The sequence below is a fragment of the Halichoerus grypus genome, chromosome 5 (genome assembly GCF_964656455.1).
Source record: "Halichoerus grypus chromosome 5, mHalGry1.hap1.1, whole genome shotgun sequence".
Lineage (NCBI taxonomy): Eukaryota > Metazoa > Chordata > Mammalia > Carnivora > Phocidae > Halichoerus > Halichoerus grypus.
This window is the reverse complement of record NC_135716.1, coordinates 183,532,161-183,549,437: the sequence shown is the minus strand read 5'-3', so window position 1 is coordinate 183,549,437 and position 17,277 is coordinate 183,532,161. Positions and strand designations below refer to the sequence as shown.

The following is a 17,277-nucleotide window of genomic DNA, read 5'->3' as shown; positions in this document are numbered from 1 at the left end:
CCCCGCCCCCTTTACCTGTCTTCTCTACCAGGGTTCAGAGAAAGTTTCATTCCAAACATGGATTTTTAAACTCCTGCTGTGGCCTGCCCTCCATGCAAAGCTGGAAGGAGCCAAGGGCCAGCAGGCACGAGAAACTGGTCATAGAGATGAGCCAGGCTTGACTCCCACTGCCCGGCGCTGACCACAGCCCTGGCACCGCACAAGGCCCATCCTCCACATGTACACGCACAGCACAGAAGTGGACCCTGTTTGCACAGTGTGTACAAATAAAAGTCACAGGCCCTCTGGCCATCTTGCAAGACTGATGTGTGAATGGGGATGTCCTAAGCCCCAAGATAAAAACCTGCCTCAGTTCACAGCTGACGTGAGTCAGCAATCATGCTCATCCTTTAAGGGCACATCCATGAGATGAAAAAATTCTGCTCATGACACATCCACAAACCTAACTGTCAACTTCTGGTTTTGAAAATGTATGAACTTGCTAGAAGCTCACGGGCAAAGAGTCATACTCACGAAGTATCTGAACAACTTACCTCTTCGGAGCTCATGCTGGCCGGGGGTACTTTATAGACCAGACAGTGCGAGGGGTTGGGCCGGATCCCACCCTGCAGAGGTAAGATCACCTTCCCGGAGCCGGCTTCCAGCAAGGGGTTCCAGACAGCCCAGCGAACCATGTGCATACACGCCCCGCTGGATAGAGAGGTGACCGAGGCTGCCTAGAAGGGAAACGACGTGCGTCGGTGCATGACTTACACGAGACCCACCTTGCAGATGTCACGAGGGAGCAGTTCGGCCAGGCAGGGTCACGCAGAAGGAACCAGAGCAGGAGGGCACAACACAGAAGCTCGGAGGGCAGGGAAGTAGCCGCCCACCTTGAGACCTCCCTGCCAACCTAACCAGCACCCTCTCCTCTATGGATCTCCCTTCTGGCTCAAGGCAGCAGCGGCCTTTCTTTTAAAGACCGACACCATCCTTCCGACCCCCCTGATTCCCCGAGGCTCTTTGTGCAGATCTGTAAGCACGCTGTCTCTTGCCCACATCTACCCACATCCATTAGGAAAACACTAGGAATGACGCTTGGTGTTAGTGATAATGAAGGATGCACGTGGAATTCAATTTGGTATTATTCACACACATTTTCTCCAGCTACATTTCCGCTCATAACGAACGGTACATTTCACATATGTGACTCTGTGTACCTGGGAAACCGGCCAGGCCCAATTTTCTGTGCCGTTCCTTCTTCTGCCTTCTCTATCACTGGCCAGGTGAAAGCAATGAGGACACTAAGGAAAACCTGGGATTAGGGAAAAGTCATTTTCTCAAATACAGTTTCAGGCTTGACTCAGCATGTTTTAATGGTACCATTAAACTTCATCGGTTCACTCAGAATTACGAATAAAGCCACACTCCAGGCCTGGAACCCCTGCTGAGCTGGGCAGTGAGACTTGCGACGGCCGCCGTGCGAGAGGCGCCATCAGACACCCCGGCTCCGCCGAGCTCCCCGGGAGGCAGCACATCAGGACTCCAGGAAGGCCGGCTCTCGGCCGGAGGCCACAGGGCCCTCGGCAAGCCAGTCGGACTGGGAGCCCAGCAAGGCGCTTTCCAGCCCCGGCGCACAGCTGTCCCGACCAGAGTCACACTGAAACAGTCCAGCCCCGGGGTCGGGAGCCACCCCGCCTCTGCCCGCCGCCTGGCGCTGGCGGTGACGCTGGTGATGCGGGAGGAGAAAAACCGGAAGGTGTAGGCAGTAACCGGAGCATGAGCACAGCCGTCCGCCTCCTAAGGCCCTCCTCACAGGTAGCAGAGAGCTGTCCGCTCCCCTCTGCGGTGAGGACAGAAGAGGAACGGGGTGACCCCATCTGGTCCCTAGACCACCAGCCACATCCGCTAAGCAGGCAGCCCTCCCCATCCGGGCCCCGGGCACGGGGAGGGCGGGCAGCCTGGAGGGGGGATTCACACTCCTGGAAGGAAGGGAAGCCCATGCCCCATCAGGGACGGTAAAAGACATCGTCCCCGAGGAGAGGGAAGCCGAGGGGGGCCCGCGGACACGGGCTGTGTCGAAGCCACAGAAGAAGGCCAGGCTGCAGCAGAGCAGCTGGGGCTCCCAAGGGACCCCGCTTACTTGGGGGACGGGGGTGAGCTGCCATGCCCTTGTCACGGCCAGGATCTGCCCGAGGCAGATCGTCACACACGCACACCAAAGGACTCTGGCTGGAGCCCAGCACAGAGGGCTCGATGGTCAGCTAGGCCACGGCCAGCCGAGGGAATGTGCGGGCAGCGCCCAACACGGAAGAGGAAGGACGTTCGTCTCACCCCAGTCAGGCAGTCCTGTTCCTCTGCCCGACGGTCTCCCGTCCATCCTGCTAGATCCTCAGTCACAGGGGGAGAAATGTCCAGAGTTAGCGTCTGGTCTTGAATTAATTCCTCTTCCTGAGGCCCCATCATAAGTGGACCAACCTCACTTCAGTGGGGCCTGTTCTGAGCCAAACTTCAGCTCACGGGCTAGGCTACCACCCCATCTGCCCCGGTCACAGGGGTGAGCGGGGACTTGGGTCCCTGCCAGTTCAATGAGAACACCACCACATCCTGGAAGTACAAAGAACCAGCAAAGTAAGAAGCCTACGCATGTGACGCTGCTCAACACTTCCAACACGTGCCAGATACCTGCTGCTCCCCATCCCGTTGGCTGATGACGGTGACATCAAACCGTACTGACTGCAAGTTGACTCTAAATCCACTGCTCTTTAAAAACCAAATTACTGAGGGCACTTGGGTGGCTCAGTCGGTTAAGCATCTGCCTTCGGCTCTTGTGCTCTCTCCCTCTCAAATAAATAAATAAAATCTTTTTTTTTTTTTAGATTTTATTTATTCATTTGAGACACAGAGAGAGAGAGCATGAGCAGGGGGAGAGGCAGAGGGAAAGGGAGAAGCAGGCTCCCCGACGAGCCAGGAGCCTGATGTGGGACTGGATCCCAGGACCCCGGAATTGTGACCTGAGCTGAAGGCGGATGCTTAACCATCTGAGCCACCCAGGCACCCCAATAAATAAAATCTTTTTTAAAAAGTTACTATAAGAAAAACAAACTGAGGGTTCTAGAGGGGAGGGGGGTGGGAGGATGGGTTAGCCTGGTGATGGGTATTGAGGAGGGCACGTTCGGCATGGAGCACTGGGTGTTATGCACAAACAATGAATCATGGAACACTACATCTAAAACTAATGATGTAATGTATGGGGATTAACATAACAATAAAAAAATTTAAAAAAAAATAAGTAAATTAAGAAAAAGAAGTTGGCACTTTAAAAAAAGTTACTATAAATGTATTAGCAAAATCGGCCACTAAAAAAAAACTATGCGGGGTGCCTGGGTGGCTCAGTTGTTAAGCGTCTGCCTTCGGCTCAGGTTATGATTCCAGGGTCCTGGGATCGAGCCCCACATCAGGCTCTCTGCTCAGCGGAAAGCCTGCTTCTCCCTCTCCCACTCCCCTTGCTTGTGTTCCCTCTTTCACTGTGTCTCTCTCTGTCAAATAAATAAAATCTTAAAAAAAAAAAAACTATGCAGATTCAATCATTTCTAGACTACTTTTGTAAACAGCCATCTCCTTAAAAAATCCAGTTCATTACAGAATCAAAAATAAAATATGTATCCAAGTTGTCATGCTATTTGTGCAAGTCCTTCTGGTTTAATCTTTCAAATTAGGTGATTCTGATACGCAGTCTTCCAATTTCACAGTTCCTTTGGTTTCCTAGTTCTTGATCGATAATAGCTCTGCCCTGTGCGGAGTACCTGACAGTTATATACATATCCACTTCCCCTCGCTTTTGTCTCTAACAGCTCCAACAAGAAGAGACGGTTAGCGAGTCACTGATCACTGCTTTACAAAGATTTCTGCAACAATTAGGGCTCAGTGGCAATTCGGTTGCCACGTATTAGCCCGCGCTCTCTTCCACCAGGCCAGGGTGACACCTGCAGGCGAGAAGCTCCCCAACCCCACGCCCCTCGGATCCCCCCAGCCCGTCCCCGGCTCGGAGGAGGTCAGGCGCATCCAAGCAGGTGGGCAGAGCGAGAGCAACTATTTAACTGGTCAACGTGACAAGGCTCCTCCTGTCGGTGAATTCTAGTGGTTGAGATAAAGTCCGTTACTTCATAACATCTTATCCTGCCCAACTGGGTTTGGCTTCATGAAAAGAAAAAAAAAAACAAAAAGAGAAGAAAACCATTGAATTGTTCCCCATTTAGACTTTTAATTATAACAGCAAACGATATACAAGAGGCCAAAGGAGTATACTTGGATTCTAAGCCGGGTTTGTCGTGGAACAGAAGGGCCACCAAATCCACCAGGCAGAACCCAAACAGACAACAACCCTGACCCCCGGGAATGCTGCAACCTGGCTCCCTGTGGGGGGCTCCACGGCGGCTTCAAAAAGGCAGGTCCACAGCCTAAGCCCTGGACGCTGCGATTGTGACCTGATTTGGAGAAAGGGTCCATGCAGTTGTAATTAGGTATTATGAGATTAGGAGATCCAGATTATCCACGTGGGCCCCAAATCCAATGACAAGTGTCCTTACAAAGCAGGACAGAAAGAGATTTGAGACCGAGAGACAGAGGGAAGGCCACGTGCAGGCAGAAGCTGCAGAAACACGGCCGTGAGCCAAGGGGGGACAGCGGCTGCCAAAACCTGCAAGAGGCAGCAGAGATTCTCCCCTGGAGCCTCTGGAGGGAACCCAGCCCCAGGCTGGGGGCAGGCACGTCCGCTGTGTGACCTGCACCCTGGCCCCAAGAACGCCCACCACCACGGCAGGCGGCAGGGACCAAGGACTGTCCTCCAGAGGGGCAGGTATCTGCCCGCATGACTGGCGGGCACGCAAGAGCAGCAAGAGCTGGATAACCAGCAAGGAGCAAGGCCGCCTCCAGGTTACCCATTTCTCAGCATTCTCCATAAAGGACACCGGGTCCTTGGACACTGCGGTGCACTGCACAAGGCCTGAGAGCCTACAAGGTGAAGGGTCAGGAGAGAGACAGGCACCCAGGGCCTGGGTGATGCCACCAGACAAAGCAAAGGCTCACAGGACAGGTGTCATCAGCCCGAAGTTGTCCTTCCAGACACTGGTCAATTAGATGCCAAAGCCTCTTGTAAATCAGACGGACGGTGAACTCGGCAGCTGCTGCAGGCTAACTTCCTTCATACTCACGGTGGAGAAGGAAACCCAACAACACACAGTCGGTCACTTAATCTGCCGCGCCTGACAGTACGCGTCATTCAAAGGCACAGCAATCATCTGACAGGTCACGGTCGTTTCATCCCACCAAGGACAGTATTTGTAAACATACACATGAGCAGTGAGAAGCAGGGCTGTGGTTTTAAGAGAGTTCCATAACCTGGGACAATTCTTCATCCTGGCTAAAGGGGTCATAACACTTCGGTCCTCTTTGCAAAAAAGGTGGTCACTTGACAATGAATTAAAGAAGCAAAGGCAAAATGGTCCTGAGCTTGGAGCTGTGCCTGGTGAGGGGGACAGGCGTGCAGCCTCCGGGCCTCTGGAGACGGAGTCTGCGGCCCAGCGGCCCTGGTACGTGCACGGGCTTCCTCGGGAGAACCTGCCCCTTGCCTTGTTCTGCTTCCCTCCGCCTTCTCCTTGATGGCAGGGCTCAGGCTTGGCGGCCTGGCATCCCTTCCTGTGGGCACGGCCCCTCCACTCCTCGGGGCTGGGGGCCACCCCATAGGTCAACAGGGGACTGCATGCTTTGGAGCAGCCGACTCTCCAGAGAAGGGCTGTACGGGGGCCAGGGCTGGTCCTTCCGTGAGGGGGTCCCCAGGGGCCCTGGGAGAAGGCAGCTCTCTTTAGGAATCAGCACTCGGGAAAGGTTGTCTGCAGCCAGGCCACACCCCGCCCCCCACCCCCCCCACCCCAGCCCTGGAGGCATCACAGTGGGAGGGGCAGCGGCTGCAAGGTCGGGCTTCACCAGAACCAAATCGGTGGCACCGTGACCTTGGACTTGGGCTCCAGCACTGCAGGGATACGTGTCTGGCGTTCACACGGCATTTCGTTAGGGCCTCCAGAGCAGACGAAGACGTGGAAAGAAACGGGGACGTGGTGAAAAGGCGGATGGCAAAGTGGGAGAAGTCGTCTGCAAACTCACCTGAGAGAGAGCAGACGCCCTCACTCACAAAGAGCACAACATGTAAAGAAGAACTGCAAGAACACTACAGAAAAGCGGGCAAAAGCAGTGAACAGGCGACCCACCCGTTCGACTTCACTCACGGTCACTCACCATGATGCCACTTCGCCCCTCTGAGCAGCAGACCCCAGAGCCTGACAACACCACTCCCGGCAAGGGTCACCGTCCCAGCCCTCGATCCAGCAAGCCCTTCTGGGCGCACCTTGAAGACAAGCCCCACAGTGCGAAGCGAGCAAGCGCTCGGACGGCGCCCCCACAAGGGGGACAAGGCCCCGCAAACTGCCGAGCTATCCAAACGCGGGAAATCCGTGAACAGCTGTGGGGCGCGATGGAGCGCATGCAGCCGGCAAAGGAGGGGGAAGCGCTCTGTGGCCGGCCTGGCGTGACAGCAGGGACACACGCGGAGTCAGCCCCCCGCGCGCTGAACGGGAGCCAAGAACACACACGCGTGTGCACTTGCACACACACGCAGCAGCCCGGGAGCCACGGCGCCGGTTCCCACCCGGGGTCAGGACAGTGGAAGGGACACAGAGGGAGCGATGCTCTTCTGAAACCACTTCTTGGTAGAATTTTTACTTTTAAAAGCATATTAGTGTTCTACACATTCAAAAAATAAAACTAAATCACTAAGGATGGGAAGGGAAATACCTACAAAACTAAAGGCAGACAGAAACAGGAGGGCCCGCTGTGGCTCGAGTGGGCAGCAGGGCCACCCGGCGGGGGCAAGGCCAAGCAGCTGAACTCCAGCTGGTAGGCCGCCTCTCGCAGCAGCACTGTGGGGGGAGCAACCCTGCGCAGGGGCCGATGGTGCGGCCGGCTTCTCCCTGAGGAAGGAGGCAGGGCCCCACGGGGAAGGAGGCTCAGAGCACCCTGCAGATGGCCTGGGGCCGGCAAGAACTCCAGTCCTAAGCCGAGTCTGTGCACACGCGTGTGTAGGCGTGTGCACGTACGTGTACGTATGTGTGCATGTGTGTTTCCGTGGTGAGTTTCCCAGCTCTGGCCACTGAAATCAGAGCTGGGAAATGCCCAGATCCAGATGCAGACACATCCCCTTTAAAAAGAACCAGGGCTGGGGCACCTGGGTGACTCGGGTGGTTGAGCGACCAACTCTTGATTTTAGCTCGGGTCATGATCTGGGGGGGTCCCAGGATCTGGCCCACATCGGGCTCCGTGCTCAGCGGGAAACCTGCTGGAGATTCTCTCCCTCTGCCCCTCCTCCCACCTCTCTCTCTCAAATAAATATTTTTTAAAAATTAAAAAATAAAAATAAATAAAAAGAACCAGGGCTCATCAAAAACAAGGGAAGTCTGAGAAAGTGTCACAGTCCAAAGGTGCGTAAGAAGACATGATGACTATATGACGTGTGGCATCCCAGGTGGGGTCCTGGAACAGAAAAGGGCTTTAGGAAAGGAAATTCAAATAAAGCATGGACTTAGGCTGGTAATAATATATTAATACTGGTTGTGATAAATGTACCATAGTAACGAGGCTAATAATAGCGGAGCTGGGGACGGGTGTGTGGGATCTCTGTATTATCTACACAGTTTTTCTGTAAATCTAAAACTTTTCTAAAAGAAAAAGTTTATTGAGAAAAAGGCAGAGGTGGGAAACCACAGCTCCTCACAGAAATGGCTGATTTCGGGGCTGGAACGGGGAAGAGGTGAGATGAGCCTGGGGCTTCTTGTTCTGCCAGAATGTAAGAAATTGCTCAGAAAACAGAACACGACAGAGGATGTCACAAGGACACAGCCTGAAGGGACTGTGGACGACTCTGGGACAATCCAAGCACTAAAATAACCAGGGATGGTAGGGGTTTTTTTTTGGTTTTTTTAAAGGTGTCCTTGAGTCCATCCCAATGTGGAGCTGGAAATCCTCGTTCTGAGAGAGGCAGCAACAGATGCCAACTCCAGGGGACAATTAGATGAGGGGCTTAAAGGGTCTCCCCACAGACTGCTTGTTAGCTACGACAAAACCAGTAACTGCCCAGTGGGGACATCACACAACACCTGACCAGCGATCACAGCAAGCAGGCCAACGAGGCCAGAGGGACAGCACGCACCTCTGACGTGGGTCCCTGAGGGACACACCCGCCCCACTGCAGTGTCCAGCAGGGATGCACACACTGACTCCATCAGGAGGATACACCACCAAATCCAACATGAGGAACACGCACTTTAAAGCATTTCTACCAAAATCTATAAAGAACTTATCAAAAAACCCAAAAAACAAATAATTCAGTCAAGAAATGGGCAGAAGACATGAACAGACATTTCTTTTACAGAGGAGATTAGCATGGCCCCTGTGCAAGAATGAACAGGCATTTCTGCAAAAAAGACATCCAAATGGCCAACAGACACATGGAAAAATGCTCAACATCACTTGGCATCAGGGAAATCCAAGTCAAAACCACAATGAGATACACCTCACACCAGTCAGAATGGCGAAAATTAACAAGACAGGAAACGATGTTGGCGGGGATGCGGAGAAAGAGGAACCCTCTTACACTGTTGGTGGGAATGCAAGCTGGTGCAGCCACTCTGGAAAACAGTATGGAGGCTCCTCAAGAAGATGGAAATAGAGCTACCGTACGACCCAGCAATTACACTACTGGGTATTTACCCCAAAGATACAAACGTAGGGATCCGAAGGGGTACATGCATGCCAATGTTTATAGCAGCAATGTCCACAATAGCCAAGCTGTGGAAAGAGCCAAGATGTCCATTGACAAATGAACGGATAAAGAAGATGTGGTATATATATACAATGGAATATTATGCAGCCATCAAAAAGGATGAATAGCTACCATTTGCATCGACATGGATGGAACTAAATAAAGGGTATTATGCTAAGCGAAATAAGTCAATCAGAGAAAGACAATTACCATATGATCTCACTCATGTGGAATTTAAGAAACAAAACAGAGGATCATAGGGGAAGGGAGAGAAAAAAACAAGACGAAATCAGAGAGGGAGACAAACCCTAAGAGACTCTTAATCTCAGGAAACAAACAGGGTGGCTGGAGGGGAGGTGGGTGGGTGGATGGGGTAACTGGGTGATGGGCATGAAGGAGGGCACGTGATGTAATTAGCACTAGGTATTATATAAGACTGATGAATCACTGACCTCTACCTCTAAAAAATTAGAAATGAAAGTCTCTAAAAGGAGGGAAACTGTCCTATAAAAATAAAATCAGGAAAGCCAAAGAAAGGCTGCGGAGCTGCTCCAGATCAGAGGAGACCCTGGAGGCAGGAACCCTACCACCACGCACCCTGCACCGGAGAGAGATGCCACCAAGGACATGCCAGGTCACCAGCAGGCCTGGACTACAGTGGAGATTACGGCCCGACTCGGTGCTGAGCCAGGCAGGCTGCTGTCTGTGCCCACGGAAGGGCACCCCACCTTCAGAAATGCACACTGAAGCATTTGGGGTCAGGGGCCGTGATGCCTGCAATCACTCCCAGAGAGTTCACACGCGCACGCGCACACACACACACACACACACACACACACACACAGAGGACAGGAGGGAGGAGGAAACAGGGGCAAGCAAGCAGAGATAAAGCAAGTGCGGCCGATGTGAACAGGTGAATCTGGGTAGGAGTAGACCAGTATTCCTAGTATTTTTGTAATTTGTAAGTTTAAAATCAGGTCCAAATAAAAAGTTTTTAAAGAAATTATATAAAGTCCTACTACACGTTTTGTCTTTTCAAGAACAATGTTAAGAATATGAAAAGGCAAGTGACAGACTACAGAAGAATATTCATAATCTATGTATCTGATGCAAAATTTATAGCAAAAATATATAAAAGAAACTCCCATCTACTCACAATCCAAAACAATGGCCTGGCTGCTTCATGAAGGAAGAGTAGGGATGGCCAACAAACACAGAACACGTACTCACCCCTGGTCATCAAGGGAAGGCAAATTAAAACCACATTCACGCCCACGAGAAAGGCTGACGTTACAAAGACAGATGAAACCAGAAGCTGGTGAGGATGCAGAGCAGCTGTCCTCAAACAGTGCTGGCGTAAACACTTTGGGGAAACAGGCAGTGCTCAGAAAGGTAACGTGTATCTACCTCGGACCCGGAACTCGGTCCCACGGCACTCGGCAACAAGAAATGAAAACGTGTGTCCACAAAGACCTGCCCAAGAATGCTTAGAGCAGCTTGATTTATTAGCTGGAAAAGCCCACCAACAGTAAGATGAAAACAAATTTGCAAACCACATTATCTGATAAAAGATTAACATCCAGAACACGGAGAGAACTCCTGAACCCTGCAACAAAACAACAACCACCCGACTCAAAAACAGGCAAAGGACCCGAACAGACACCTCCCCAGTGAAGATACAGGACAATAAGCACGGAAAAAGATGCTCAGCGTCACTGACCATCAGGGAAACGCAAATCAAAACCACAGTGAGACACCACCTCACACCCATTCACATGACTGTTACCAAAAAACCAACCAGCGATGCTGGTGAGGACGCGGCGGAACCAGAATCCTCGCGCACTGTTGGTGGGAAAGTAAAATGGTGCAGCCACTGTGGAAAACAGTGTGGGGTTCCTCAAAAACTACAAAGAGAATTCCCACACAATCCAGTAATTCTGCTTCTGGTGTATGCCCAGGAGAACCGAGTGGAGCGTCTTGAAGAGATATGTGTATACACGTGTCCATGTTAGCATTATTCACAATGTCTGGAATGTGGAAGCCACCCAAGCCCATCAACCGCTGGCTGGACACGCAAAACGCGGGATACGCGGGATATCCATTCTTCAGCCGTGAGAAGGAAGGAAATTCTCCAATACGCCACAGCATGGATGGGCCGTGAAGACATAATTCCGAGTGAGAGAAACCGGCCAGGAAAGGACAAATACTCTATGATTTTACAAGACTTGAATTCAGGACGCCTGGGTGGCTCAGTTGGTTAAGCGACTGCCTTCGGCTCAGGTCATGATCCTCAAGTCCCGGGATCGAGTCCCGCATCGGACTCCCTGCTCCGCGGGGAGTCTGCTTCTCCCTCTGCCTCTGTCTCTCTCTCTCTGTCTCTCATGAATAAATAAATAAAATCTTTAAAAAAAAAAAAAAAAAACAAGACTTGAATTCTGGGGACGGACAGAGGTGAGAGCCGCACAGCAAACATGAAGGTGCTTGATGTCACCAAACTGCACGCTTAAACACAGTTAAGATGGGAAAGTTTGTGTTATGTGTATTGTTACCACGAGAAAAAAAAGACATTAAAAAAAAAAAAAGTAAGTCAGAATGCCACTGAACTATACACTTTAAAACTGTTTTAGGCCTTGTGAATTTCTTAGTAAAATAAAACATTTTTGAAAAAGACAAAACAAAAAAACAATTTTCAGAAAGTGAGTTGATATCTTACCTAAAGCCATAAGGGGAGCCCAACATTCAGGACAAAATGGAAGACTCGGCAGCAGCCCCCTCTCCATCAGCAACCACCAGCGCACACTGGGCACTCAGCCCTGCCTGCTCTCGGGAAACTGAGGGCAGAGCCCGGGCTCAGCGGGTGGAAAGGTGGCGTCTGGAGGGCAGCATGCTCCAGGGGACAAGCCAGGTTATCCTGAAAGACTTCCACAAAACCCTCAAGACATCTATATTTCCAAGTTGTAAACGTTTAAATGTACATCATTTTCAGAATAAATCAAGGCATGATACTCATGTGCCAAATACAGAACATCAAAATATTCAGCTCTGAGGAGTCCCAGGCACCTGGCAAGCACTCTAATCTTTGTTATATGGACTTGTTTTGTCCAAAGAACACTAGAAAATACATAAATAATAAATTAGCTAATGTTAACCTTCTAGAGATTTGGATTTTGCTATGTGACTCCACAAAAAGGACTGTTTTGACCCCTGGCAGTCCCCTGGGGATGTGCACTTATTCTCACATAAAAATGCAGAAGACTCTGGGTCTGGTTGTTTTTACAGCTGCCTTCACTCTGTGTCACTCTCTTACGATCTAGGGAGTCCGCTTCATCAACGCTAACCATCAGCAAACACCGATGGAGCCCGCACCTCTGCCGCTTCCAGTATTTCTAAACGGGCCGCCTAATGCGGGCGCACTGTCCCCACGTACTCTAATTCCCAGAGGGGAAGAAGTGCTTCCGTGGGCTCTTCACAGCTAACCCGAAGATGAATTACAAAGGCCTTTACTAAAGCCCTGGCTAACTAAAAGATGCAAAAACTTCCCAACAGATTACCAACAAAGAGCGTGTCTTCTCCAAACAGTCTTTCTAGTTTGTTGTTAATGACTACCAAAATACTCGGGGCCGAAAACCTCTCAGACTCAGGTGACCGGGTGTAAAGTGGATACACTCGCAGCCGGATGGTTTCTCCCCATCTACCGCTTAAAGGGGGCCGGCCTCACAAAGGGCCTCAGGAGTCTGAGGCTTCTGGCTCCCGGTCCGAAGCGTGGGCGACACGGGCCCGCTCTGTTTCTTCAAGCGTTAGGAATAAAAGAACACAAGACATAAGGAACACATCTTGAGAACAGGTCTCGGCACCACGCTGCCCCTTGTGTGGAAGACTTGGTTCAGAAACCATTTTCCAAAGAGAAGTTCGTTTATGTTTTTGGCTCTTCTACTTCTGATTCTGTAAAGTACTTGAGGAACATGCGCGCAGGCTGACCGGACACTGAGTGACGCGGCGTTTCGGGTGTGATGACGGTACTGCAGCAGTCCCCTCGCTCGGAGACGCGGACAGGCCGCTCGCAGAGGCGGCGGCGTGGGCCGAGAGGGGCGGGGCCGGGCACCCCGCCGGGTCCATCACAGGCTTCTCTCTCCCTTCATATTTGAAATTTTCCAAAACAAAAAGGTTAAAAGAAGAAAAGTCAGACGTGCCACAAGGTTCACAGTAATCTAAGCAGAAGATGACTGGAATTTGCTTGGAAATACATCAAAACGGGTTTTGGGACATGGTATGGACAAAACAGGATTGCGCACGCGGTTGGCAACCGCCGAGCTACCTGGTTCATTTTACTATGGGGTCTGCCTCAGTTTACGTTTGGAGTGTCCGTCGTACGAAGCTCTCACACAAGGAAAGAAAGGGAGAAAGACTCGCAGGCGGGATGAAAGTGAAGAGCGCGTTCCACGACTGCCCGCAGAGGGATCCGGGGCCTGCTGGCTGTGGCCTGTCCCCCCAACCTGGGCACGCCCCCACCGACACACGGACACTCCTGGGGAAGGACGAGGGCCGGCAGCGCCCCTGTGCCCTCCCCCCAACGTGGAGACCTGTCCAACTCAGGCCTGCCCCCCGGGTTGCGCGGCCGCCCGCTGCTCCATGCACACGGCAGGCAGGGACCTGGGACCGGCCCGGGACCCCGCTTTACAGACTGCGCTGAAGAAAGCGCAGCTGATGGCCGTACAACGGAATCCAATACTCCGTGTTGGGAGAAACCTCCACACCACAGGGAACCGATGAGCTATTACACACTGAGCTCCAAAGGCTCCGTGAAGCAGGAACACATGGTAAAACCACGGGTGCTGGTTAAGCATTTCAGGGAAGAGTTAACAGATAATCATAAAGTGTCACGTGAGACACATCAGTTTCTGCGTACAGACTCTGTAATCGCAAGCAAACTGTAATTTAACATTCTGGAGGGAACACTCTACACGTACGTGAGACGCAGAGGGCACCAGGCCCAGGGGCCACTTGGCAGGCCCCCTCTGTGTCTCCTTCCAAGGAGTGGTGCCGGGTGGGCCAGCCCCGAAGCCCTCCCTCCTGGCAGAGTCCCCCACCCAAGCCCCGGGGCGCCCACCCCACACAGCCAGGCACACTCACACACAGTTGCATTCCAGCTGCAATTTCTGATAATAAATAAAGAAAAGCGGAGCTTGATTAAAACTTTGGTGACGGTGTATTCAGCCATAATCAGAACACCTGCCTCTAGATCTGTTCACCTGATCAGGACTGAATTATACCGACCTGAGGTGTAGACAGCCAAGAGCAGATGAGAAAATGAAACAGCACCTCCACTCGGCAGCCCCCTCCCCTTCCTAAGGCTCACCCCAAGACCGTTCTCCGTCCTGGTCCTCCATCAGCTGCGCAGCAACGCTGGCCGACCGACTGCCATGGAAGGTGCCTCGTCACCCTTTTATTTTTAATTTACACGTTAAATTGACATTTGCTTTTTCAAACGGAAAACCGAATCTTAAGTATAGCATGATTTGAGTTTTCCAAAGAATCTCCATCAGTGATGTAAACGATGTCTACACACTGAGCCCTGAGTGACACGGGGCTGAGGGACACCAACCCCCGCACAGTCAAAAGCCTGCGTGTAACTTCTGACTCCTCCAAAAACGTCACTACTAACAGCCCACAGCTGACCAGAAGCCTGACCAGTAACAGGAACAGTTAACATGTATTCTGTATATAGTTTGTATTATACGCTCTATTCTTACAGTAAAGTCAGCCAGAGGAAATAAAATGTCATTAAGAAAATCATAAGGAAAAAAATATACTTAAAGAACTATATTTACAAAAAAAATCTTTTTTGGCTGTAAGTGGACCCACACAGTTCAAACCTGTGCTGCTCACGGGTCAACTGTATTTCTTCCAACTGAACCTTAGAGACACTTACTTAGTTATGACACAGACACACAAAGTTCACTGCGAGAAAACATTTATCACTTGCGCAGATTCAAGCTTTACTGTACTTAATAGCATATGAAAAATACATTAGAGTAGACCCATTTTTCAAAATAATTATCGATTTGATATTTGTGAAGTAAGGCCATTGTGCATGCCCGCTGAACTACTGATTACCACCGCCGGCAGAACATTCTATTACCATACAGACGGGAAATGACTAACAAAGCTATCAGCGGGAAGAAGCGATTTCTATAATCCCGCGCTACCCCTGTTATCCACACTGCTGATGATCAGTAACTACACTGCTTTAACAGGAACAACATCGGTGGCGACTCTGTTCACCCTCAGGGCACGGAGCCCCGGCCCTGCTCACCTTGCCGTCCAGTCCGGAAGGGCCGTTGAACACATACTCCAGCTGAAAGACGACGGCAAACGCAGGGTGATGGGCCGTCTCAGGGAGGCGGAGGCGGCTTCTCAGAACCAGAGCCTGGCTCCCAGAGCTGGGTCAAGAACACAGAGCAGTGGCGGGTCAGGCAGGGCCAGCAAGTGCCCCCGGCAACGCCGCTGAGCTCTGCTGCGTGTCTGGCCCCCAGGGAGCTCCCAAACCCGAGCCCTTCTAGGTGCCCCAATCAACACTCGTTCCAAATCGCCAGAGCTATGTCAGGAGGACGGACAATACGGCCAGGTCTCCAGGGAGGCTCATCCTCCAGGGCCAGCCTCTGCCCAGCCTCGCACATGGCACCCCTCGAGAGGTCTCTGGTTCTGACTTGGGAATACAGGACTTCCTGCCTGCTGGTTCTCCACCGTACGAGACGCTGACCGCAGGCCCAGTGGGAGGAAAGCATGCCAGGGTCCCCTCAGACCCGAAGCAGCCACAGCTGGAGGCACCTGTCATGCTAACTCCAGACCCGTCACGGCACAAACCAGGATTCTTCCAACCGGACAACACTGAGGTCTGCTCCTAACGGGTATAAGCCAGCAAGAGGAAACAAAGGTACCAGGGAAAAAGCCCGGGCAGACGAGTGTACACTTCACACGCAAAAACAGCTCCACTTCGCTTTGATCCTGGTTATGTGCACCCTCGTACCTCCCAGTTCCACGGGGCCGCACCTCACACCCTGGGGAGAGTACCTGGCCTTCGAGGAGGAGCCAACTTTCCTGCTGAAACTGGCAGAGCGCGTCAAGGCCACGTCCATCTCGGGCACCAGCACCATCACCTGCGGCCTCTGCACGAAGCCCAGACCGTTGTGCACGCCCACGCACAGGCGGCGCTCCAAGATCTCCAGCGCGCTGCCGTCCAGCGGAACGCCCCCCTAGGAGAGCACACGTCACCCAGAGTAAGTCCCTGGGCAGAAGGGCAGAAGCTCCCAGGGGAGAGGCAAGCAGAGAAGAAACTGTAACAGCCGTCTCAGGCATATACTTCTCAGGGCAATACACCCCAGCACACCGTCCCCCCCGAAGACCAAACTCTTGTTCAGGTTTCCATGGCTGAGCTCAATTCTCAAGATGCAGCAAATGAGCAAACGGGGGACCCAGGGCCCCAGAGTGCAGGAGCCCACGGCCCCCAAGGTGCCTCTGCCCCCCCTAGACTCAGACACTGGAGGCTTGGGGCCGAAAGGGCAGCAGGAAGAGGGAGCATATTTATGCAGTAAGTCATAAAACAATAAACACAGAATCTGCCCCAAAGTGATCGCTGGATATTAAAGTGTTTCATCTTAAGAAAAAAAATGTACAGGCACTTTAACAAATGAGCAAGGACAGTCCTCCAGGCGATTACTGTTTATTAAATTATGTGATTGTGGCGAAATGATTCCTGAATCTTCAAATTTTCTTCATTGCCCATTAATCAAGCTGAACAGACCTAAATTCAGCCTATCAGTCTCTGAGTAATGAAAATAGAGTGATGGAGGTAACGGAGTGGCTACCAGTTGGATAGGAACAAAAATACAAAGTAGTAAAAATACATAATAAAGTGATTTTTATGGGAATACATAAAATTCAACAATGATACTCCTAAAGCATCTGTGTTTCTATTTCATACGAGACATCATATGGAACTACCCTGTCAAGAATGGGCAGCGAGCAAAAAAAAGTCCATCCCATCGATGTATGCGTGTGCGCGTCTAGGTGCGTGTGTGCGCGCGCGTGTGTGTGCGTGTGCGTGCGTGTGCGCGTGTGCGTGCGTGTGCGTGTGTGTGCGTCTAGGTGCGTGTGTGCGTCTAGGTGCGTGTGTGCGTGTACGTGTGACTAAGACCTTGCTCACTTCAAAGACTGCTAGGATGGGTACCCACTGATGGAACCACTCATTGTCATGACTGAGAGTCACTAAAGGCCTGCAATGGGCCGATACTGATGCACTTTGGGTGCAATGGTGAACCCGACCATGACCCTGTCCTCCTGGTACAAATGCTCCACAGAGGGACTGATAATAGAGCAATGAACAGGTAAGGAAACCAGGTGCTCTCGGAGAGAATCAAGCACCTGGA

The 17,277-nt window shown here is 51.6% G+C and overlaps 1 protein-coding gene and 1 long non-coding RNA gene across 7 annotated transcripts in view; both read right to left on the bottom strand.

The window, feature by feature from the left end:
* NPHP4 (nephrocystin 4) overlaps nucleotides 1–17,277 on the bottom strand; it is a 114,511-nt gene that overhangs the window by 61,084 nt on the left and 36,150 nt on the right. For all 6 annotated transcript variants that reach the window (XM_078073858.1, XM_078073856.1, XM_078073860.1 and 3 more), the window contains exons 8-10: nucleotides 15,923–16,104; nucleotides 15,165–15,291; nucleotides 534–716 (exon numbers count right to left, since the gene is read on the bottom strand). In XM_078073858.1, coding sequence (XP_077929984.1) covers nucleotides 534–716; nucleotides 15,165–15,291; nucleotides 15,923–16,104 — 492 coding nt within the window. The remainder of the gene's footprint in view (nucleotides 1–533; nucleotides 717–15,164; nucleotides 15,292–15,922; nucleotides 16,105–17,277) is intronic.
* On the bottom strand, nucleotides 11,799–14,284 carry LOC144381999 (uncharacterized). Its single transcript, XR_013448406.1, has 2 exons — nucleotides 14,208–14,284; nucleotides 11,799–12,984 (listed from the first exon to the last, which is right to left on the bottom strand). It is a non-coding gene; the product is annotated as an uncharacterized LOC144381999 (long non-coding RNA).